This window comes from Erythrolamprus reginae, unplaced genomic scaffold, assembly GCF_031021105.1.
Source record: "Erythrolamprus reginae isolate rEryReg1 unplaced genomic scaffold, rEryReg1.hap1 H_57, whole genome shotgun sequence".
NCBI lineage: Eukaryota > Metazoa > Chordata > Lepidosauria > Squamata > Dipsadidae > Erythrolamprus > Erythrolamprus reginae.
The window spans coordinates 75,834-101,501 of NW_027248514.1; the positions used below are offsets into that span (position 1 = coordinate 75,834).

Genomic DNA, 25,668 nt, shown 5'->3' on the forward strand with positions numbered 1-25,668 from the left:
GCTGGTATTTGCCGCTTCTCCAAATTACTCAAAATTTCCGCTACCAGTTCTCCAGAACCTGTCAAAACCTGCTGGGTTTCACCCCTGTGGTGCTTTTTTTCAGGAGGCAACTGGACTTCCTCATTTTTTTTCCTTCAAAGAAAAAATCCAGAAAATCCAGTTTCCTCCTGAAAATAAAGCACCTTTGAGACATGTTCTTGATGGTTTCACACCTATAGACAAAAGCTTGCCTCTACTATTTGCACCTACAATATATAGGTAGTCCTTCTTTAGTTACCCCAATTAGGATCCGTAACTTGGTCACAGAGTGAAGCGGTTGCTAAGTAAAACTGCTCCCCTCTCATAACACCTGACCTGATAAAATATATGGGAAACACCAAACTTTTTAATATACAATTGCTGTCATCGGATCAGCCCAATGCAATCTCTGAAAGTAGCCAAATTTTGTTATACTTTCTGCAAAATCCACCATCAATTGTTGAATATTATCTCATCTTTTTAAAATTACTTTATTTATATAGCTTGATTTTATTTGATTGAATTGGATTGGATTTGCCAATAGGGTCCAGTCCAACTCCACCATGTATTCATTGCTTGCTCCAGTTGGTGTGAGTGTTTATTTTATCTGCAAGCCTTGAAGTCCAACTGGGAAACCAGTATTCACAAGCACTGGGGTGTGTGATCTAGTTCAGGGGTCTCCAACCTTGGCAACTTTAAGCCTGTCGGACTTCAACTCCCAGAATTCCCAGTCAGCAAAGCTTAAAGGCTTAAAGTTTCCAAGGTTGGAGACCCCTGAACTAGTTGTAGAGGGGCCAGGAGACCTTAGTAGACTTAGCCCATCCACCTGTCACATCCCTGTCCCCCAGGCCTGACATATAGTTTTAAAACTACCTAGAATACATCAGCATTATTGTGCCAATACTTCATTAATCATTGGTAGAACTAGGAGCAACATTAGGTAATAATAGACATACCTAATGAATAAATTATATATTTACATATAGATAAAGATAAGATATTAGTTTAAGGATAGCACCGATGTTGGAATAAATTTAGGGTTTTGGAAAGCTTATACGTCAACCACATAACAGATTAAGATTAGAAATATTCAGGGAAAGACAATAGGGAGAAAGAGGAAGTAGGAAGGAAGTAGTAGAGAAGTAGGTAAGAGGGAGAAAGGGAGAAAGAAGGTACAGGAAAGAGAGAGAGAGATGGAGGGAGGGGAGTAGCACGAAATATAGAAGGAAAACAGACGGGTGATAAAAGTATAAACGGTGCCAATTTGGTATATTTGTTTATGATATTTTGGATAAATACATAAGTGTGTAATGTGTTGATGATATGGTATATGTACGGATGTAAAGTTTGTGAAAAAAAAATATTTTAAAAAGTTAATCATTGGTAAAACTAAAAACAGATTGCAAATAAAGTTAGAAGAAGATTTGCAAACCGTAGTGTGGGACAGTGTGTGAAATAGAGTGAATGGTCTAACTGAGAAGTGGATCACTTGATTCTTCATTGCACAAGGTTAAGCTTTTCAACAGATCCCAGGTTTGTCCTCTCAAAGATCCGAAATCCCCCACAAGAGCGAAGGAGGAGAGAAACAGAACCTGCCTTTTCCTTGGAGGGTTTTTGGCCTCTGGCAGGGAGATGTTGGGTGGGTGGGTGGGATTATTCCCCTTGCTTTCTCTGCCGGCAAAACAGCTTTATCGTTAGAACAGAGTCCTGTTGCCTGTGAGCAGGGGGTGGTGAGGCTAGAAAAACCCTCTAATCATGGTATAAAAAGGCAGGCTGTGAGTCAGAGAAGGCCTGGAATAAAAGGGAAAGATCCTATTTCTTGCCTTTGTAGATGGTAGTTAGCTCACTCAATGGAGCAGGCAAGTCTAAACTGGTGTTCCTTAACCTAGGTAACTTTACAATGTGTGGACCTCAACTACTAGAGTCCAACTCCGAGAATGTTGGGAGTTGAAATCCACAGCACGAAGCTTATAACTTCAGCCTGATGATGGTGAATGTGATTTCACCAAAACGTCGCATAGACACTCAAAATATTACACAGGGCAAAACCCGAACTCAGAACAATCTACATACATATACCCGTGAAAATCTACGAAAACAAATATATATATATATACACACACACACATATACATACACATATTTTCAGATTTTCACATATACCCGTGAAAATCTATGAAAACAAATATATATATATATATATATATATATATATATATATATATATATATATGACGGTCTTTGTATATTCGGGTTTCTTCCCGTGTAGGATTTGGAAATTTCTGGTGACTTTTCGACGAGGTCTCACTCGTCATCTTCAGGCTGGTGTTTCTGTCCTTGTCTAAGGCGAACACTGCGAGACCTGAGCTGCCTTCCTTCTATAAATACTGGTGGCTGGGTGTGGCTTGATGGCTCAGCAATTGCCTGCTGTGTAGAAACTTCCTGGTGAGTCAGTGGGGTAACAATTGGGGTCGTTGATGTAGCTGAGGTATGCTGATTAGTTAATGGTTGTAGATTAGGCGTGATATCCTGAGTAGTTGGAACTTGCAGGCTACTTGATTGTTTTACAATGTGTGTTCTGAGTTTGGTTTCTATGGCTGGGATACGTTTGAGGGCTGGTTTCCAGGTGTCTGGTAAGCGAGAGGTATCATCCCGCTTGTTCATATTTTGGGGATGTTTTTCTATCTCGATGTGTCTCGCAGTGTTCGCCTTAGAACAAGGACAGAAACACCAGCCTGAAGATGATGAGTGAGACCTCGTCGAAACGTCGCCAGAAATTTCCAAATCCTACATGGGAAGAAACCCGAATATACCGAGACCGTCATACCTGTACCCATGAAAATCTACGAAAACACACACATATATATATATGTGTGTGTGTGTATGTGTGTTTTCGTAGATTTTCACGGGTACAGGTATGACGGTCTTGGTATATTCGGGTTTCTTCCCGTGTAGGATTTGGAAATTTCTGGCGACGTTTCGACGAGGTCTCACTCGTCATCTTCAGGCTGGTGTTTCTGTCCTTGATCTAAGGACAAAACCCGAACTCAGAACAATCTACATACGTATACCCGTGAAAATCTATGAAAAAAAACAAATATATATATATGTGTGTGTGTGTGTGTGTGTAGATTGTTCTGAGTTCGGGTTTTGCCCCGTGTAATATTTTGAGTGTCTATGCGACGTTTCGGTTAAATCACATTCACCATCATCAGGCTGAAGTTTTAAGCTTCGTGCTGCTGTAAATATGGAATGTTTGCAACTGCCATTTGTTCCTTATATATAGTGTTGGGGGTGGAGATTTGGTTTGAATGTAGCAAATAGATTGGGTGACTATGTTTTAGTGATTTGATTGGTGGGTGGAATCACAATTACTTGAAGGATTGACGTGGTGATTATTATGATATGTTTTTTTGTTTAAGGCTGGTTTCCAAATCTCTGGTAGGCGGGACGTGTCATATGGAATATTTTGAAAATAATGCATTGGAGCAATCTAAACACAAACCTAAACTTTGGCTGAGATATGTAGATGACACTTTTGTAATTTGGCCACATGGAAAAGAAAAACTAGACAATTTCCTCACACATCTCAATAGCTTACACCCCAAAATATAATTTACTATGGAAACAGAAGCCAATGATCAACTTCCCTTTCTGGATGTCCTAATCTATAAAAAACCCAATGGCACCCTAGGACACACCATCTACCAAAAGAAAACCCATACCAACCATTATTTAAATGCACACTCCCACCACCACCCCGCACAGATCACCTCAGTAGCCAAAACTCTCACCACCAGAACCAAACGCCTAGCTGACCATGAGCACTTAAAAACTGAATTGAAGAAACTCAAATATGTATTAATTTCTAATGGATTCGAAAGGAAAACAATTACAAACCTAATCAAAAAAGAGACACCCCCCAAAAATCAAGACCAAGAACAGGATAATGGTACCACCCTCCTCCCTTACATCAAGGGCACCACAGACAAAATTAGTAAAATTCTACACAAACATAATATCAAAACTTCATTTGTCACTAACCAAAAAATATCAAACATCCTAAGAAACCCAAAAGATAAAACCCAACTTGAAAACCAAGGAATCTATGAAATGCCTTGCAAAACATGTGCAGCCACATACATTGGACAAACCAATCGAAGAGTGAGCGTACACATTGCAGAACATAAGAATGCAGTTAAAAAAGAAGAAAAGACATCCTCCCTTGTCCAGCACATTAAAAAAACAGGGCACGAAATTGAATTTGAAAAAACTAAATTACTTTCCAAAACAGAAAATTTATACAGAAGAATTACTATGGAAGCCATAGAGTTAGAGAAGCACCCCTTCAGCATGAACAAACGGGATGACACGTCCCGCCTACCAGAGATTTGGAAACCAGCCTTAAACAAAAAAACATATCATAATAATCACCATGTCAATCCTTCAAGTAATTGTGATTCCACCCACCAATCAAATCACTAAAACATAGTCACCCAATCTATTTGCTACATTCAAACCAAATCTTCACCCCCAACACTATATATAAGGAACAAATGGCAGTTGCAAACATTCCATATTTACAGCAGCACGAGGCTTAAAACTTCAGCCTGATGATGGTGAATGTGATTTCACCGAAACGTCGCATAGACACTCAAAATATTACACGGGGCAAAACCCGAACTCAGAACAATCTACATACATATACCCGTGAAAATCTACGAAAACACACACACACACACACACACACACATATATATATATATATATACAGTGTTCCCTCGATTTTCGCGGGTTCGAACTTCGCGAATAGCCTATACCACGGTTTTTCAAAAAATATTAATTAAAAAATACTTTGCGGTTTTTTTTCCTATACCACGGTTATTTCCACCCAATGACGTCATATGTCATTGCCAAACTAATAATTTTTGCAAATAAATAACAAAAAAAATAATTATTGTCAATAAATAATTATCTTTATAAATATCTGGATCACTAAGTGTCTTATTCAATATTGAGTACCAGTAATAATGGTGAGTAAATGGTTGTTAAGGGAATGGGAAATGGTAATTTAGGGGTTTAAAGTGTTAAAGGAAGGCTTGTGATACTGTCCATAGCCAAAAATGGTGTATTTACTTCCGCATCTCTACTTCGCGGAAATTCGACTTTCGCGGGCGTTCTCGGAACGTATCCCCCGCGGAAATCTATATGTAGATTGTTCTGAGTTTGGGTTTTGCCCCGTGTAATATTTTGAGTGTCTATGCCAGTGTTTCCCAACTGGTCAGGTGTGCCGCGAAGAAAAAAGCTCAGCTTCTGGTCTCGCAACTTTTTGTGAAGATCAAAAAGTTGTGAGACCGGAACCTGAGCTTCATTATTTGTGCCTTCCAAGTTTTCCGGCAGCTGCAGCGCCCCGCCCGGCTGGAGCTTTCCTGGCAACGGCAGCAGGTGATCTTTGGGGCCTGGTGGGAGGGCGGCGGCAGCAGGAGGGCGGCGCGCAATGGGAGAGTGATGGCGGCGGCAGCGGCAGCGGGCAGTAATAGTGGGGCGGCGCCAGGGTGGTCAGCTGTGAGGCGGAGCTCCAGAGGCACTGACCGGCGGCGGCTGGACATGCTGGAATTGCGTGGCTGGCACTTGCCTGCTGGCTCGGCTGGGACGGAGGCTCCAGCCCCACGTCCATGCCCAGCGCAATGCCAGAATGTACGGCATCTAGCAACATGTCTAGCTGCCGCCGTCGGTGCCTCGGTTCCGGAGCTCCGCCTCACAGCTGATCACCCTGCTGCCGCTGCTGAGAGAAAAAGAGAGGGAGAGAGGGGGGAGAGAAAGAGATAGCAAGAGAGGGAGAGAGAGAAAGAGAGAGGGAGAGGGGGGGAGAGAAAGAGAGAAAGAGATAGCAAGAGAGGGAGAGAGAGAAAGAGAGAGGGAGAGGGGGGGAGAGAAAGAGAGAAAGAGATAGCAAGAGAGGGACAGAGAGAAAAAGAGAGGGAGAGGGGGGAGAGAAAGATAGAGAAAGAGAGAGGGAGAGAGGGGGGAGAGAAAGATATAGCAAGAGAGGGAGAGAGAAAGAGAGAGGGAGAGGGGGGGAGAGAAAGAGAGAGAAAGAGATAGCAAGAGAGGGAGAGAGAGAAAGAGAGAGGGAGAGAGGGGAGAGAGAAAGAGATAGCAAGAGAGGGAGAGAGAAAGAGAGAGGGAGAGAGGGGAGAGATAGAGATAGCAAGAGAGGAAGAGAGGGGGGAGAGAAAGAGAGAGAAAGAGATAGCAAGAGAGGGAGAGAGAGAGGGAGAGAGGGAGAGAGGGGAGACAGAAAGAGAGAGAAAGAGATAGCAAGAGAAGGAGAGAGAGGGAGAGAGAGGGAGAGAGAGGGAGAGAGAGGGGGAGAGAAAGAGAGAAAGCAAAAAAGAGAGAGAAAGAGATAGCAAGAGAGAGAAAGAGAGGGAGAGAGAGGAGGAGAGAGAAAGAGAGAAAGACAGCAAGAGAGAGAGAGAAAGCAAGAGAGAGAGAGAAAGAGGGGGGAAGGAGGGTGAGGGAAAGACATTGAGGGAGGGAAGGAGGGAGAGAGAAGGAGGGCAAAAAAGAGAGGAAGGAAGGGAGAAACAAAGAGAGATGGAGAGAGAGAGGGAAAGAAAGAGGAAGGAAGGGAGAGAGAGAAAGAGGGAGAGAGAGAAATAGAGCGAAAGGGAGGAAAAGATATATTTTTTTGTCCAAACTTTTTTTTGCCCCCTCCCCCCCGCTCAATGTTTCCCAGGATTTTGTAAATGTGAATAATGTGCCGCAGCTCAAAAAAGGTTGGGAAACACTGGTCTATGCGACGTTTCGGTGAAATCACATTCACCATCATCAGGCTGAAGTTGTAAGCTTCGTGCTGCTGTAGATATAAGGTTCCGGAGGCCGCTGAGAAGTGCCCGGCTGTTTCAGAAGGTTATAGCCACCGTTTTTGCGATCGGCAGTGGCGTTTTCAGCCGATCTGGAGGCTGAAATGGAGGTAGGGAATCCCAATAGGGAATTCCATGGGCTTTGATGTCACGAAGACGTTTCGGCCGACCAGGAAGGATGTCTTTGTGACATCAAAGCTCCGCCCATGGAATTTCCTATTGGGATTCCCCACCTCCATTTCAGCCTCCAGATCGGCCGAAAACGCTGCAGTCCATTGTAAAAACAGTGCTCCGCCGGGTGCCGCCGCCCGGCTGTAACCTTCTGAAACAACCGGGCGCTTCTCGGCGGCCTCTGGAACCCAAACCCAAACTTTTGCCGAACTTCTGGGTTCAGCGTACAGGAGAACGCCGAGAAGTCCCCCAGCTGTTTCAGAAGGTGACAGCTGGGCGGCTGCGCTTCTCGGCGGCCTCCCAAACCCGAAAAGTTTGGGTTCGGGTGAACGCTGAGAAGCCCCCTGGCTGTTTTAAAAGGTGACAGCTGGGCGGCAGCACCCAGCGGAGTGCCATTTTGTGATCTGCGGTGGGTTCATAAGCCTGAAAAAGTTTGTAACAAGAGGCAAAAAATTTCTGAACCTCGGGTTCGTATCTCGAGATGTTCGTATCATGAGGGGTTCGTATCACGAGGTAGCACTGTATATGGCTAGCTGATTAGAGCAAAATAATTTGAAATAGATCTATACTAATCTCCCCTCCTTTTCATTATCAGCAAAAATATGTTACATATATATATATACGTGTGTGTGTTGTACGTGTGTGCAGAGGTGGACTGCTAAGGTGGAATGGTGAAGTGTGTTCGCCCCCGTGGCTCTGAGTGCTAGCGGAGTCCAGCACAATTATGCTACTGCACCTGTGTGTCCGCACATGATTTCGCTCCCTGCCCAGGTGCAATAGCATAATTGCGCTGGACTCCGCTAGCACTCAGAGCCACGAGGGTGAGCACACCTCACCATCCCACCTTAGCAGCCCACCTCTCTCTCTCTCTCTGTATGTGTGTGTGTATAACATATTTTTGCTGATAATGAAAAGGAAGGGAGACTAGTATAGATCTATTTCAAGCTATTTTGCTCTCATCCTTAGGAATGAAAGCTGGTTGGGTGAATTTGGATTAATCACCAGGAAACAGTGAGTTCTAGTCCCACCTTAGGAATGAAAGCTGGCTGGATGACCTTGGGCCAGCAGTGAATTTTCCACAGCTGCTTTATAGCATTGTAAAACAGAGTTGGGCTACAAGAGTGATTGCCACAAAGTCAGACCATCTGTGCCATATCCAGTGTGTAGGACTTGGAAAGCCATACTTTCATCCACCCTGGAAGCACCTTACTTCACCCTGCATGACAACGCCTTCAAGATGACCTGACTTCTGGGTCAAAGGAAAATCGGGAAAGGTGCCAACCCCCCCACCATCACCCAGATGATCCAACTGCAGACATACCGGCCAGCTTCAAAGGTGAACCGTGTGGCATCTCGTCCGTAGCGGCGCAGGGAACACAAAGGCCAGGAAACCAGCTTGATCCGGGGATTGTGCATATCCCAGAGGTAAATGTTTTCATGGGTGATCTGCAACTTGCATTCGCCATAGATGTCCAGGTTGGGGCAGGGCAGGAGGAAAACGTTGAACCGGTCTGCAAAAGGGGATGCAAAAAATGGCTCAGGATCTCCAAGGCTCCTTAATCTGGCTTCCACCCAACACTTGACCTAAGCAGCAGCAAAATCCTCCCTCCTCTCAGTTCCCAGGCTCCAAGTACGGTGCCCAAATCAGAGCAGAGCAGAGCAGAGCAGAGCAGAGCAGAGCAGAGCAGAGCAGAGCAGAGCAGAGCAGAGCAGAGCAGAGCAGAGCAGAGCAGAGCAGAGCAGAGCAGAGCAGAGCAGAGCAGAGCAGAACAGAAGTGTTGGAAGGGACCTTGGAGATCTTCAAGTCCAACTCCTTATTCAGGGAGAAAAGTCTGTACCATTTCAGGGAAATGGTTGTCCAATCTATTATTTAAAAAAAATCTACTCATGGAGCACCCACAACTTCTAGAAGCAGGCCATTCCACTGATTAATTGTTCTAATTGTCAGGAAATTCCTTCTTATTTCTAGGTTGCTTCTCTCCTGGTTTAATTTCCACCCGTTGTTTCTTGTTCTACCCTCAGGTGCTTTGGAGAATAGCTTGACTCCCTCTTCTTTGTGGCAGCCCCTAAGATATTGGAAGACTGCTATCATGTCATCCCTACTTCTTCTTTTCATTACCCAGTTCCTGCAACCATTCTTCATGTAATAACAATAACAATAACAACAGGGTTGGAAGGGACCTTGGAGGTCTTCTAGTCCAACCTCCTGCTTCGGCAGAAAACCCTACACTACTTCAGACAGATGGTTTTCCAACGTCTTCTTAAAAACCTCCAGTGTTGGAGCATTCATAGCTTCTGGAGGCAAGCCATTCCACTGATCAATTATTCTAACTTGTCAGGAAATTTCTCCTTAGTTCTAGGTTGCTTCTCTCCTTGTTTCATTTCCACCCATTGCTTCTTGTTCTACCCTCAGGTGCTTTGAATAATGGGTAGACTCCTTCTTCTTTGTGGCAACCCCAGAGATATTGGAAGACTACTCTCATTGTTTTCCCTGGTCCTTCTTTTAATTAAACTAGCCATGTCCAGTTCCTGCAACTGTTCTTCATATGTTTTAGCCTCCAGGCCCCTAATCATCTTTGTTTATCTTCTCTGCACTCTTTTTCCAGAGCCTAAATATATTTTTTCCATCACGGTGACCAAAACTAGATACAATATTCCAAGTGTGGCCTTACCAAAGTATTATTAGTTGCACCTTAATTTTGATCCCTTTCACTTTGTCTGTTTTTTGGCTTACAGTGGAAATCTTTGTTAAGGCCCACATCTTGATCTGTGTGCCCATGATTTGGAGATTGATTTGTCAATCTTCACTACCCAACAGGGTTTCCAAAATTCTTCTAACAACTGTTTTTTCCTGAGCCTTTTAAAAAGCAGTTTGTAAGTTCTACTGTTTGCCTGCCTCCTTTCTCTTTCTACTTTTTTTAACAAGTACTGTATCTTTATTATATTTCATAAACAAACATTAAAATGCAAATTAACATAAAAGGGAAAAGGGGAATAACAGGACAGAAAAATACACTGAGCAAATAAAAAATAAACGTGGCTTCCCGAGTTTTTCAGTACAAAGAAAAGACAGCAACCCCTGTCTGGTTTAAATTAATAGTCTATAGTTAAATTAACAGAAAGAACTAAAAGTCGACACGAAAAAGAAACCAACAATGCTCTTATTTTTTTATTTTCCCTATTTTAATCTAATATATAATATGTATAATCATATACTTGAAAAACCTTAACCCTAACCCCAATATTTCTCTAATCAAATCAGATTTAATCCTCAAATCCCAAAATCAAAAGTTGATTTTTCTCCTTATCATATAAGAATTCTAACATTCTAACAGAATTTTATACAGCTTGGGACAGGTGGTATAACTGACTTAACCAAAATAATCATCTAAAACTATAAAAACAACATAAAGAAGAATTAACCTCTTATCCCCCTACATGGACCAGAAGGAACTGAGTGGAAATATGTAATTTTAGAAATTTACCAACAAGTAAATAGATTTGAGCAATCTATCTGTTGTTGAACTGACACAAAGGAAAGAATGAAAGAAAAAGTCTGAAATGTACACAAATAATATTTCAATAGAACTAAATAAGACTTGAATTACATCAACATAGACAAAAATATATAATTTTACAAATCAACTAAGTACATAATTTTAAGTAATTTATTTGATGTTGAATTGACACAAAGGATAGAATGAAAGTAAAAGCTATCTTAAATGTACACAAATAATGTTTTAATAGAATCAAATAAGATATGAATTGTGTTAACCTAAACAAAAATGCCATATATACTTAGGACCAGGGGTGAGCTGCTGCTCGAACGAGGGGCGGATGCAGTGGGGTAGCAAAAATGGAGCTCCACCCCAGAGCCCCCAATTTGCACTGAAAGATGTTGAAAGAAAATGCATAAGCCACAGCCACAGTGTGGTAGTAAAAATTTTGGTAGCCCTTCACTGCCTAGGACGTACTGTATTTATAAACAATCGATTGACTGTAGAGGATAAGGGTCAATAGAATGGTTGACATTAATGTGGAATATCTTCAATATAAACATTTATGCATATATGTATGTATGTGCCTGCCTGCCTGCCTGCCTGCCTGCCTATCTATCTATCTATCTATCTATCTATCTATCTATCTATCTATCTATCTATCTATCTATCTATCTATCTATCTATCTATCTATCAATATACTAGGGTGATTCGACAAAAATGTGTAACTCTTCCCTGGTATAGAGCTGAAGGGATTGGATACTGTAGCCTAGATGTTAATTCTCTGCCTTAAAAGGCAAAGGTTGCAGGTTCAAGTCCCAGTGAGGGTATGGCTAGCTGATAAGGCCAAAATAAGGCCGAAATAGATCTATCCTAGTCTCCCTTAATTTTCAAATTCAGTAAAAACATGTGACATATATATATATAAATGTAAGTTTCAGAGATTTCAAATTTCAGGTCTCGCTGTGTTTGCCCCGGCACAAGGACAAAAGCACCAGCCTGAAGATGATGAGTGGGACCTTGTCGAAACGTCGCCAGAAATCTCTGAAACTTACACGGGTGTATGCCGGCCCTCTCCGCAGATTCATGTGTATGCATGTATGTATGTGTGTGTGTGTGTGTGTGTGTGTGTGTGTGTGTATGTATATATATATATATATATATATATATATATATATATATATATATAATTCAGCAAAAAAACATGTGACATATATATATATGTTTTCGTAGATTTTCACGGGTACAGGTATGATGGTCTTGGTATATTTGCGTTTCTTCCCGTATAGGATTTGGAAATTTCTGGTGACGTTTCGATGAGGTTCCGCCTACCAGACATCTGGAAGCCAGCCCTCAAACGTATCCCAGCCATAGAAACTGAAATCAGACTCGGAACACACATTGCAAAACAATCAAGTAGCCTGCAAACTCCAACTACTCAGGATATCACGCCTAATCTACAATCATTAACTCAGCATACCTCAGCTACATCAACGATCCCAGGTGTTACCCCACTGACTCACCAGGAAGTTTCTACACAGCAGGCAATTGCTGAGCCATCAAACCACACCCAGCCACCAGTATTTATAGAAGGAAGGCAGCTGGGTGGGGGGGAGGATGGACTGGGGAAATGATGGAGCTGGCTGAGATGGCAGAATTGACTGCTCTCATGATCAAAGACAATAATGAATAAACTGCTTGCGATTGGAGGCCAATATTAGAATTATTTTTAAAAAAAAAAATTAGTCAGACATACAAACACAAAAATACAAATATAATTGCATGTGTGTGTGTGTGTGTGTGTGTGTCTGAAGGCTGCATCAAAATCAAAAACTGCACATGTCCCCGAATCCTTGGGGCCTGCTTCCCAGGTTTGGACTGGCCAAGGAATGACACCTGTCTTACCTGTTTGCTCACACTGAACTCCGGGCGCCAGCAGATCCGGCTCGCCGAGGCTGATGTCGTTGAGCCGCGCCCCCAGGCATTCCACGGACAGCGTTTTGTACCATTCCTCGGCTTCCAGCTCTGCAGAGACACACAAGCAGCATACAGGCTCATGGTTATTCAGGGCAGCCCCACCCGATCCCCTCCAGCTTCGTCAGCCGTCGTTCCAGAAGCAACTTGAAATTCCGCCGTTCCAGCAGCTGCTTCCCACCTGATTCACAGGTGAACGTCCGAGCTGAGTCGTCCATAAATATGATTGCCACCGCTTGCCGTTTGGTCTCCTTGGGCAGCCTCGTGATACATTTCACGTTGCTGATCTCTGTGACCTGGAAGAGAAACCAGATTCTGCATGAAAGCGCCTCCCAGCAACGTCTACCACTGCCTGCCTTAACTTGGTTCCTACACAAACTGTCTTATGATTGGACCTGGAGAAGAAAGTTGCCATTAGGATTTCAATTTCAGCAGAAAGAAAAGGATTTAGTTCTGCTTAGCTCCTTGGACCTCCCTGTATCTACGGAGAAGGGCGGCATAGAAATCTAATTAATTAATAAAATAAAATAAAAGATGTGGGTAGAAAGGATGATAGATGCTGAGCAAAACAGACAGCTTGGCTGGATTAAGCCACTGGAACTAGAAGTCTTCATTTTCAGCTATTTGAGTGAGTTTGAAAATACTTCATTTTTGCAGAGCTACCAGCCACGGCTCAGCTTGGAGTGAATATCTAAGTTGAATTGGGATGATTATCAAAAGCCAGGCAATGGATGGATCCATTTAGTACTTGGATGGGAGATTACACCGGCTTCCAGAAGGCAGTGCCAAGCCACTTCCTGGCATTCTGCTCTCAAAGTCACCAGCAACAGTTTTACCTTGCCACTTAGGATCTCCTTGAGTCAAAAGGAACCTGATACCATTTTGGCCAGAAGAACATTAGGCTAGTCGGGAGACACACCTTCAAGCTCGTAGGGCAAAGGCTAGAGAATGGGCCCCAGAAAGGAGCTGGGATGCATAGAGTTTGGGTCAAAGACTTGGCGGGCGGCCCAGACAATGGGACAAGAGCTTTGGAAGCCACCGAAGAAGCCAGAACACACTGGCAGGGAGAAGGGATATTATGAAAGGACCACTCCCTGGAACACATAAACAAGGTTATTTTTTGCCACAATGCTTCCCTTGGGCAAGTATGTTTTTCCAGCCGGCAATGCACATGAACCACAATGGTGCCCCAGGGAAGCATTTAACGGTAATGAGAATGTCACCGAATGAGGCAATGATGCTGAATTGGAGCAGGCAAATTGCAAATGGGCTCTGGAGTCTTGCCTGCTCCCTCCCTGTTCTCAGAAAGGGGCAAGGGCTCTTCCTGATGCTCTCCCTTGATGGTCCCCAGCCTGGGTCCTCCCAGATATGTTTGGATAATACTGATGGTGAAGTAGAGTCCTAAGGCATCCAGAAGGAAGTTGGCAACGGCTCTTCTAGATCAAGCAAGTTGGGAAGAGCTCACCTTTGGGCATCCTCGTAAACACACCGACTTCTCATCTGGGTATTTCTCCAACCTTTGGGGACCTTTGCTGGAAGATTTTCGAAACACCAGCCAGCAACGGCGGTAAATCTGAGTCAAAGAGAGAAAGGGGAAGGAGGAGGAGGTGTTTCTATAAGCAAGATAAAACTCAAGGGAGCAATGCTGCACCTGCCACCTTGAATAGTTGGAGATCAATTGGACTGCCATTTGTCTGAAATGATGTAGAGCAGTGATGGCGAACCTATGGCACGGGTGCCACAGGTGGCACGTGGAGCCATATCTGCTGGCATGCAAGCTGTTACCCTAGCTCAGCTCCAACGTGCATGTGTGTGCCGGCCAGCTGATTTTTGGCTCACACAGAGACTCTGGAAGGGCATTTTTGGTTTCCAGAGAGCCTCTGGGGGGATGGGGGAGGATGTTTTTATCCTTCCCTGACTCCAGGGAAGCCTTTGGAGCCTGGGGAGGAATAAATACGAGCCTCCTGGGCCCACCAGAAGTTGGAAAACAGGCCGTTTCTGGCCTCCAGAGGGTCTCTGGGATGGGGGAAAGCTGTTTTCACCCTCCCCAGACATTGGAGTATGGGTGTGGGCACTCTTTTGGCACCCAAGAAAAAAAGGTTTGCCATCACTGGTGTAGGGAGTCCTGCTTGAGCTGGGCATTGGACTAGATTATCTACAAGGTCCCTTCCAACTCTGATAATAATAAACAATAGTAATGCCCATATGGATGCTCATGAAATGCACCTTCAGGAATACGTTTGTATTTTTTACAGCCACAGAGATTGTGAAGCAGACAGAGGTTGGGTGTTCCGACATCTTCATGCACCCTAAATATTAACTGTGCTTTAATGCAGACGATTGCGTAGCTCCAGAGTTGTGAATCAAAAGTCATTAATTTCACTGAATTAATTTTTTGCAGGTTTTTTTTTCATTTTCCAATTCATTTTTCCAGAGTCCGAGGGCCTGTTGGCTGTGGAAATCTGCAGACTGAAGATCCACTCAGCTTAAAGTTGCTTATGTTTGAGAAAAACTTTCCAGCAAATTTAGCCACTCCAGGAATATTGGATTACAATGCCCATTATCCGACACCCTAGCTCGGAGGAAGGAAAATATTTCTAAATGCTAACTAGGGGTGGGCAACAGGCAGGATGGGGTGAACACAGTTCCACCAACGGAAATGAAGCTGTGTGCCCAGCTCCAGCTGACCATCCCACCCTCCCATCCTCCTCCTCAGAAAGCAGCAGGGAGACCAGCACCAGCAGGACTTGCAGGGGGCCCATTTCCTCCCCCCTCTTTTCTCAACAGCTGATTGGCAACCATTCACCCAGCTACCCAGCCTGAGGCAGGGGGGGCGACCCAGGAAGGAGAGCGCGGGAAATGCAAAGCAAATTGTCACCCCAGCGAGCGACATTGGGGAGGTTGTAAGTCGAGGACTTAACAGTTCATTTGCACAATGATGAACTTTCAAGCCACTCCCACCTGGTCACATGGCAGGCAAGCCACTCCTATCCAGTCACATGACCATCAAGCTACACCCACAAAATAAGCGACATCCACAGTGTGGCAGTAAAAATTGTGGCTGCCCATTACTGATGCTAACCATTCACTAAACGTCCCGTGGCCACCATGCATAGCCAGTCTCTTGCTGTCTCGTGCAGGGTTGTCAAACCCATGGTGTCACAGTGGCATCATGTGATGTATCAGGACTCCCCCCTTCCCTAAACTGAGTGGGAGGTGGGGCCAGCATGTGACACATCTGAACCATGGACCACAAGTTTGACATCCCTGCTCTAGTACCTGGCCCATTATCTCATTTCACACTGTGTCAGAATAAACAGCATTTATTCTCTAAGTCAGGGTCAAGTCTCCAAAAGCACGAAGGAATCTAAAGGAGTCATAGTGGCACAATGGTTAGAGCGAAGTACTGCAGGCTGCTTCTGCTGGCTGCCGGCAATTTGGCAGTTCGAATCTCATCAGGATCAAGCCTCCATCCTTCTGAGGTGGGTCAAATGAGGACCCAAATTATTGGGGGCAAGAGGCTGACTCTGTAAACCACTGAGAGAGGCCTGCAAAAGCAATGTAAAGCGGTATATAAGTCTAAGTGCTATTACTAAAAGATGGCACAAACGAGGCCAGATACGCACATCATGGCATCAACAACCAACCGATAGGGCTTACATCAAATGTCATTAACCAACTGATGTAAATTGCCCATCATGATGAATTTATCCTGACTTACAGATCATAATGCTATTTATTCTGATATAATATGAAATGAGATAATAGACTAATCATTAGAGGGCAAGAGACTGGCTATCTGTGGAGGTCAATGGCTCCATGGTTAACGTTTAGAAATGCATTCCTCCAAGCTGGGGTATCAGGGGATAGGCATTTTGTCACAACACTTAAGATTGTGTCAAGCGTAAGAGACCAGGTCCACATTATAAGCCCAATTAAGCTGATTTGTTGTTAAAAATCTGTGCACAGGACTCCTCTCAACCAATGACTTAGCATCTGCTTGGAGTTAGATATAGGTAAACAGCACTCCAGGAAGTGTGGACATACTACGCTTGTGGCTATGTAGGGATTCTAGAAGGCTGGTTTCTCTTTTCACACTGACCCCAGATTCTACCCCTCCTTCTATAGCAATGGTGACAAACCTTTTTTGGTTCATGTGCCAAAAGGGTGTGTGTGCATGCATATGCCTATACCCCTTCCCTCCTCCCACGCATGCGTATCCCTGGCGCATGCACACAATCTCTCCCCAACTGAGACCCAACTGAAGCCTGGGACGGTGAAAAAAAAGCCAAACCGGAAATTCAGAAAAATGGGCTTCCGGTTTGTCTGTTGTGCTGTTTTTGCATTTCAGAGGGCTCAGGGAAGCTGAGTACAATGGGCAAATTGGAAATCCGTTTTCCGAACTTCCGGTTTGCCCTTTGGGCTGTTTTTTTGCACTCCAAGCCTTCAAGGAAGCTTTCCTGAAGCATCCGGAGGGCGAAACCGCCTTCCCAAGCCCAAAAATCAGCTGGATAGCATGCGCATGCGCTCTGGAGCTGACACAGGGCAACACTTCACATGCTCTCAGATGTGCCATAGGTTCACCATCATGGTCCTATAGGTTGATACACAGGATTATATGCAGGCCAAAGGTTTGGGCTGTGTAGCTCAGAAGTTTTACATCTCAGCAAGGAGATTTTCTGGAGGCAGAGACTGAGCTGCACAAGGAAATGTCTCCTGCCAGTCTGATATCCATCTTTTCTCCCCACATTTGACCCGACACATAATTGAATGATATGGTGGACTGGGCTTAGTTTACTTCTCATAATAACAGAATACAAATGATATTACAAGATAAAATGATTCCGCTACAGAACAACTTTTTATGGAAAAATGGTAGAAAAACAGCCAAATGATGTCTGCACAGAGGTACCTTTCTATTGTGTCCCCTTTTTATTGTTTAAAATAAATTCATCATCTGATCAAAGAATTTTGATTATTAAAGATATGATTGTATTTTTTTTTTAAAATATTTTTTTATTATACAAGGATTAAAAAGAGCAGACATATAGTATTGTACATGTTATATCTTTTACAGTATAATTATTGTTTGTCAAAGATATGATTGTAATAGTAATAATAACATATATTAAGCTACTTTAACAGCTCTCCTCTTAAGTTTTTACTAGTCCCAGACTGTGAGATTAAATTTTAGATAATACTGATGATGATGATGATGGTAAAGGTATAATGTTGAATTTATTGGACCTGAATATTTTGACTTTGCAAAAAAGCCACCTTAAAACGACTACGTTTTTACCAGTCACACAAACTGTGAATCAAACTGAAGATTAAATCTATAATAATAATAATAATAATAATAATAATAATAATAACAACAACAACAACAACAACAATAACAACAACAACAATGAAGAGAAACAACTGGGGGGGGGGGGAAATAACAAAATATTGTGGCTTGCAAATTGAAGCTGAGTGCTTGTGGAGGAAGAAATCAATGGTTGCATTTGGAGCCATACCCAAAGGGTTGCCAAGAGACATGGAAAATTTGAACTTATTCTGAGGTTGCAAAAAAACCGCCCCGCTCTACTCAGAACTGCCTATATGCTCTATTTAGACATTACCTTAACAGCTTAATAGTTTTTACCAGTCTCAGACCGTAAAAATTAATTGAATAACAATAACAACCACAAATTCCAATTGCACACCTTTTTGGCACTGAGTGCCCAAACCAGAATGCGTGTTGTGCATGACCACACACTGGAGTATCAGAAACCCGAAGACCAGCTGGCCGGTGCATGCATGCCTAGTTTTTGGCTGTTTTTGGCCATTTGGGGGGCATTGTTTGGACTGTTTTTAAGTCCATTTCTGGCTGTTTTTATCCCCAGGAATGATCTAAAAATGACTGGAAAACGGCCTGGAAAACAGACTGAAAATGCCCCCCAAATAGCCCCCCAAAGGCTGGAAAAGAGCCTGGTTTTTGGCCATGTTTAGGCAGTTTTGCACTGCAGTGAAGACCAGCTGGTGACGGCAGGGGTGCCCACAGAGAGAGTTCAGCGTGCCACTTCTTGCACACATGCCACAGGTTCTCCATCACTGCTACAGGCAGAATCTCCAGGGAACCAACCAAACCCTGACGAAGAAGAAACAGCCGAGTCCTGGACCCAGCTATGGAACAGCCCAAAAAAGTACAACAACACTGCAGCTTGCATCGAGGTGATGGATGAGAATAAAGAACAAGTTGAAAGGAACGAATGTGTAGAAACATCAGGAATGGTGGAGAAAGAGGGGTCTCCTTCTGCCTGGATCTCACTTGCCTTCAACCTTTCCCTGGTAAATGTTACGCGCATCATTTGGTTAACAATAAAGGACATGTACCAGGTGGGGTTGCCACTCCTCTAAACAGCTTGGCATGCGCTGAAGCAAAAAATCACCGAAATCTCGTGCATGTGCGAGACTGCGCAGGAGCAAAATCTTGCTCACTATGTGCGCAACTCCACTTTTGCTAACAGTAGAATGGTGTCGACTATACCAGTAGAAAGCCACTACTGACGTGTACCCAGGCCTCACCTCAACATATTGGGAAACGACGCCAAGGTAATCTCCACTCTACCATTGCAATTCCTCCTTGTGTCCTAAGGTCACACTTTGTGGATTCTTCATTTGCTTTTAAGGATGCCACATTAATACCCCTGTCTGTAGAAGCTGAAGGACACCTTTAAGCGAAGGACGTCTCCTAATTTTATTCTCCACAGCAGCATTCTTATTAAATAAATAAATAAGCTGCTCTGAGTCCTTTGGGATTGGGCGGCATAGAAGTCAAATTAAATAAATAAACAAATCCTCGTGAGGAAGCCTGGCTGTCCCCAGTTCCCCTTAGCATCCTCTCTGCTTGAACAGAGAGAAGACCCAGTGTCTTCCACATCATGGAAGCAGCACAGGAGCTTCCTCCGAAACGTGTATCCCGCCTGTGTTTTCCTTCATTCGTAGATAATAATTGATCCGTCACAGAAGGAAATCATGGTATTTTCCTTGCAGTGTAGCAGGAGGGATCTCCTGACTGACAGCGTCCTGGGACCATTGGAGAGACCCCTGAAGGGCGTGAAACAAAACCGAGGGGATGCACCAGCAGGCTACAGATTAACCAGGATTAAACCTTTGTTTTCTACCTCTGAAGCCAACCCTTTACTCAGCTGGTGGCAGGTCCTTGGCAGAGGAATGGCAGACTTGCCCTGGGTGGGCTCAACCATCAACCCAGGTTTTTGGTCAACCGCCAACCAGAAGGATGCTGTTATCCATTCAGTGGTGTCCAACTCTTGGCAATTCTCTCGGTCTCTTCACACCTTCCAATCTTGCACTGCTTCTTTGACTTGTTCTATGCTCTGGTTGGTGTCTGTTTTGATAGTGTTGTGGCCTGTCGGCTGCTGGCCCCTCCAGCAGCCAAAACAGCAAAAGAGGAGGTGATGTAGGGTGTGGTCAGCATCAGGGCAACCTGGGAGCTCCGAGGGGGGAGAGGGAATGGAGCTGGGAGAGGGGGAGAGAGAGAGAGAGCCTGGGCTGTCCGTCAGCCCTCAAATGGAGAGTCAACAGCCCCCAGGTCTGGAGGTGGCTGATGAAGAAGAGGAGGAACAGCTGGGGCCAGTGCCTGATGTGCACGTGCACAGAAGGCAGAGGAGAGGAGAGCAGAGGAAATTTATGGGCTGGTCATTGGGACAGAAGAGCCACCACTGCTAGCGAAGCCCCACCCTAGCTCTGGGGATCAAAGGCAGAAGGCGGAGATGAATAGATGTGGCAGACAACTATTCCTCTTCCAAATGGATAGACTTGTTAGTCTACAGTGAAAGAGAAACTTTTTGCTGGGGCTGTCAGCACTTGTAATAAAGGAATCTTTTGAGTTCACATCAGAGGGTTTGTCGTGTTTGGGGAGCTGGCTCAGAACAGATAGAGTACGGCCATTGTGTTCTTTGGTGACCTGGTTTCCTTACACCACTAATTCTTCCAAGTATAATTTGCTTTCTTCAGTGAAAGCCCCCCCATCCCACCCACCCCATCTGACATGGCCAAAACAGTGTTATGTTTTTCAGCCTCAACCTCCATCCAATCTGCCCTCAACCTCCATTCGTTGACTTCTCTTTCCTAGACCAACTTTGGCTGCATGGATGCTGATGCTTTCTATTTGCAGACCTCCTTTAGTCTGTTTTATTCATAGGATGCTCTCAGTCCATTAAAGAAAGAAACCAATTAGCGTGCCGCAGAAGTGAAATCAAATTTGGAGATGGCACCAAACTGGCAGGAACAGCCAACACTCCAGAAGATAGATGAAAAATACAGAAGGATTTTGACAGACTTGAGCATTGGGTGCTATATAACAAAATGAAATTCAATGGTGAAAAAAGTCAGGTTCTACATTTACGCAAGAAAAACCAAATGCACAGGTACAGTATATGTGGTACCTTCCTCAACAGTAGTAACTGTGAGAGAAATCTTGAAGTCCTAGTGGGCAACCCTTTAAATAGGAGCCAGCCGTGTGCAGCAGCTGCCAAAAAAGCCAACACAGTTCTATTATTATTATTATTATTATTATTATTATTATTATTATTATTATTGTTATTAATTGGATTTGTATGCCACCCCTCTCCGCAGACAGTTCTAGGCTGAATCAAAATCACGCGAAGGGTTAATACCACTTTATAAGGCCTGGGTAAGGCCACACTTGGAATACTGCACTCAGTTTTTGTCACCACGATGCATCTTCAAGGCTGTCACCTTTTTAGGGTCTCCAGAAGAAAATTCTAAATTACTGGGGGAAGGAGCAAATCCAGGCTGGGTTGAAAAGGCCATCTGATCAGCCCATCGCAGGTAGTCCTCGATTTACCACTGTTCATTTATTAGTGACAAGGACGCTGAAGAAAGGTGACTGATGACTATTTTTCAGCCTTCCAATCTTTGCAGCCTCCGCCATGATCCTGTGATCAAAACCCAGTTGCTTGGCAAACCGGCTCATACCTAGGACCGTTACTATGTCCCAGGGTCACATGATCCCCCGACTGACAAGCAAAGTCAATGGGGGAACCCAGACTCGCTTAACAACTGGGGTACAAACTTATCCATTGCAATGATTCGCTTAACAACCAGAGGGCATAAAATGGGGCAAAACTCTCCTTAACAAATGTCTCATTTAACAACAGAAAGGTTGGGCTCCACTGTGGTCATAAGTTGAGGACTAGAAGCATTGAATCGCCAAGCATACGTTGGGTTTCCCCATCCTGACGTCCCCAGTGCATTCTGGGAGTTGAGGTCCACCTACCTCAAAGTTGAGAAACACTGTCCTACATACTAACCAAAGCAGATTAAAGCTTAGACTGGAACAAATATTCCCCTTTGTATCAAGCCGACAAGATAAATTATTTGCAGTGGAACAAAACAGCTTGATGGGTTTGATTAGACAAATATAGCACTGAATGACAATCATCAATTACTGGAAGTAATGATACGCAAGACAAAGAAACACGCTAAGCTCGCTTTCCCATGTATACAGCACATTAGCAAGGTACACCCAGCACACTTAATTAGGTTAGATGCTTAAAAGTTGTACTACACATTAAGCTCATTTTAACCCTGGCTTGTTTTTCCATGGCCTTGTTCTGCCAATTCCCAGCATTCGGTTTCAGAAGGTAATTTGAGGAAACATCTTTAAAAGCTCCTCTGGTTCACTTGAAGATACAGTGAGAGAGGCAGAAAATCATTGAGACGTGTGAGAGTGATTTCACCCCTACAAGATACACAGACTAAAAGCAACTCCAACAACAACGAGGCCCTATGGATCAGGAACATTTTGGTGTAACAGGTGCAATGATAGAATCTCGCAAGTTTGAATGTGTTTGAACACTCACAGACTAGGGGGTTGCTACTGGTGTGGTAGCAGGCTGCGCATTGGTAGCAGCCGCCAGATTGCGCAATTTGTGCGCAACCGCTCCAGTGACAGTCCTATGGGCGCCACCATCATTTTTCTTCAATTCTTTGTATTGAAGAATTACGCTTCTGTGCATGCGTTAAACATGCGTCCCGTCCATTAAACAGGGTCATCCGCAGGACCTGTGAAGCACCTTCTTCGGTCACAGCCAGTATCAGGTTGCTACCGATACATATAAGGATGCCATACCAGTAGCGAACATTGAGTTGCGCACACAGCTTCTCTTCTGCTGCGGGCACACGTATGTGTTCCAGTAAGATTTTGCTTCTTTTGCAAAAGGGGACGCGCACTGTGTGAGATTTCGGCAATTTTTTGTTTCTGCGCATGTGCGGAAGCAAGAATATCCCCGAAATCTCTTGCACGTGTGCAACTACTCACGAGATTTTGCTTCCTGTACATGTGTGTGTGGGAGAAGATCCCTGTCTCTGCTTCACTTGCTCTCACTCCCACTTTTCTTTCTCTCTAATCCCCCTCCCCTTTTAAATAGGCTGTTAAGCATGCATGTTCATGTGGCCATCAGTCGCAGGCAGACCGAGGAAGGGGCTGGCTTTTTCGGTAACTGCGACAGCTCAGCTGGAGGAAGACGTTTGATTCTACTCGATTCTGGGCTCTCGTGGAGCACGCCAATCTCTCTCTGTGCCGTCTTAGGGACACAATGTTCCACAAGAAAAGCAATGCCAGGAATGATGGGGAGCTTGGTGCTCCACTGCAAGATTGCAGATATGTGCATCCTCCTAAGTCCCAGCCATTGGAAGTCTCCTACCAAAGCAGTTCCCCTTAGATGGCATGGCTTGGCCCTTGTCAGCATTACTGCAAGCACATGTCCTCACCCACAGAGAAACACAGTCGTGGGATTCTCCAGCAATGCTGACCTGAGAACTTTTGTATCGGAAGCAACCCTGAGTTGGAGACTGGAGCCACATATGAAGCCAATTAATTCCACACATATTTTATACACTTTATTCTCCAAGGAAGGCTCGGATTGTCCTGCATTACTGGCTTGGCTTTCTTAGGGCTTTCTTACTGTCTCTTTCTGTCTCAAAGGGAACAAAACTTTCTTTCTAAGGGAACTGTGATTGAAGGTCCATCTCTTGACCATTTCTGCTCTAGATAGTCAGCTAGAAACCAGATAGTTTCATGGCATCTTAGGGACTCACTGTCAATCTTCAATTTTGGACCTTTGAACTGTAACAGTCTCTCCTTTTTTGTCTCCTTTTCTATGGAACTAACATCCCTTTCAGGAGGGGGGAAGAATGTCAGGCCTGCCACCTTCAGCATACTTTACTTTGCTGGCATCCTGCTATAAAATACAAGGGAGGGGGGGAAGCAATTAGGAAATTAAGGATTGAGCATGGGAATATGCAAGAAATGGGGGGGGGGGGGGGTGGCAGGGTGACAGGGACCAGAAGTGTCAATCCAGATTAAAGTAGCTGATCAAGGACACACCGCCTGAGAAGAGGATGTGAAACTACACCTTTTTAAAATGTTTTTAGTAGAAATTTAGATTTGTTGTAAACTGTTTTTTTCACTTTGTTGTGAGCCGCCCCAAGTCTGCGGAGAGGGGCGGCATACAAATCTAAATAAACATAAACCTGAGGCACTAAACCTCGAAGGCATTCCCAAACATTAAAAGCGAATACTATTGGACACCGATGGACTGGTCAAGTGGGGAGGGCCAGGGAAAGGGGGAAATCTTTGCGTGGAATGCTCAACTCCAGCTTTGCTTATGCTACAATCTCGTGAGGATGAACCTATGGCACAAGGAGCATATTGGATGGCACATGAGACGTTGCCATGTTTCAGTTCCAGCACATTGATTTTTGGCCTTCGAAAGGCTGTTTCATCCTCTGGACGCTTCAGGTAAGCTTTCCAGAAGCCCTGGAGGCAAAATAAATGCCCAATGGACAAACCGGAAGTTTGGGAAAATGCACTTCTGGTTTGCTGTTTTTTGCACTCTGGAAGGTTCAGGGAAGCTTCTGGAACTCTCCAGAGTGCAAAAAACAGCACAATGGGCAAAACCGCTCTGAATCTTCGGAGCATACAAATCTAAATAATAATAATAATAATAATAATAATAATAATAATAATAATAATAATAATAATAATATTTTAAAAACCACAAGTGTGTTTTCCTGAACTCCCAGTTTGCCCATTGGGGGATTTTTTTTCCAGGCTTCAGAAAGGCCTGTGCGCGCATGGGGGGGGCAGCGTAGAGTGTGTGTGTGTGTGTGTGTGTGTGTGTGTGCATAATAATAATAATAATAATAATAATAATAACAACAACAACAATTTATTAGATTTGTATGTCACTCCTCTCGAGAACTCAGAGTGGATCACAACAGGACAATACACAATATACAAATCCAAAGGTTTAAAAACCCTTATAAAAATAATCATACAACTCAAACAAACTATGCATAAACACACCATACATGTACACATGCTAGCACACACACCCGACACACCCTTTTGGCACAGAAATCAAAAAAGGTTCATCATCTCTGGTATGGGGTCTCCTGCTTGGACAGAGGGTTGGATGAGAAGACCTCCAAGTTCCCTCCCAGTTTCCTTTTGATTGAATCGGAAGCCAGTCCTTCTCTAGGGCTCCAGTGCCAGACATACGCCCAGGCCCTTGAAGAGATTAACACCTGCAGCATTGTTTCCGGGAAGCCCCCTCCCCTGGCCTGGACCCCTTCTTAAAAGGAAACACCCTCCAGCCAGCCGCCTGCGAGCCAAGCCTCAATCAGGGGCTTCAAAGGCCAGGCCAGCTGCCACCTGCCCAGCTCAGAGGAACTTCCCTGAAGAGGCTTCCCGTGGGATCCAGCAGCAAAGGCGGTCCGTCCCCATGGAGGAGGCTTCCTTCCCCCTCGTTAGGAGCTCGCCACGAGGCTGGTTCAGCTTCCAGAAAGCGCTGGTTCAGCAAACCGAGTCTGGGAAAGAGCCTTCCTGGCTTGGGATATTGCATAGCTGTGTGAATATAAAAAGTGAGCTGGGAGGACCAGGGAGAAATTTTGCCTTAGGTAAGCGGCCCTGGATGACTCCACTCTCCCCCTCAACTCCCTGGGGAGCCTCTCTTCCCTTGCTATTCAGGAATTTCCTCAGCTTAAGGCAGTGTTTCTCAATTGAGGGGGGGGGGCTGGGGGGAGCACATGACCACGGGTAACG

At 44.3% G+C, this 25,668-nt stretch overlaps 1 protein-coding gene across 2 annotated transcripts in view; it reads right to left on the reverse strand.

Annotated features, from left to right (window-relative positions):
• Positions 1-25,668, reverse strand: part of LOC139155784 (docking protein 4) — a 66,561-nt gene that overhangs the window by 12,821 nt on the left and 28,072 nt on the right. For both annotated transcript variants that reach the window (XM_070731058.1, XM_070731057.1), the window contains exons 3-6: positions 13,996-14,103; positions 12,712-12,826; positions 12,462-12,581; positions 8,380-8,569 (exon numbers count right to left, since the gene is read on the reverse strand). In XM_070731058.1, coding sequence (XP_070587159.1) covers positions 8,380-8,569; positions 12,462-12,581; positions 12,712-12,826; positions 13,996-14,103 — 533 coding nt within the window. The remainder of the gene's footprint in view (positions 1-8,379; positions 8,570-12,461; positions 12,582-12,711; positions 12,827-13,995; positions 14,104-25,668) is intronic.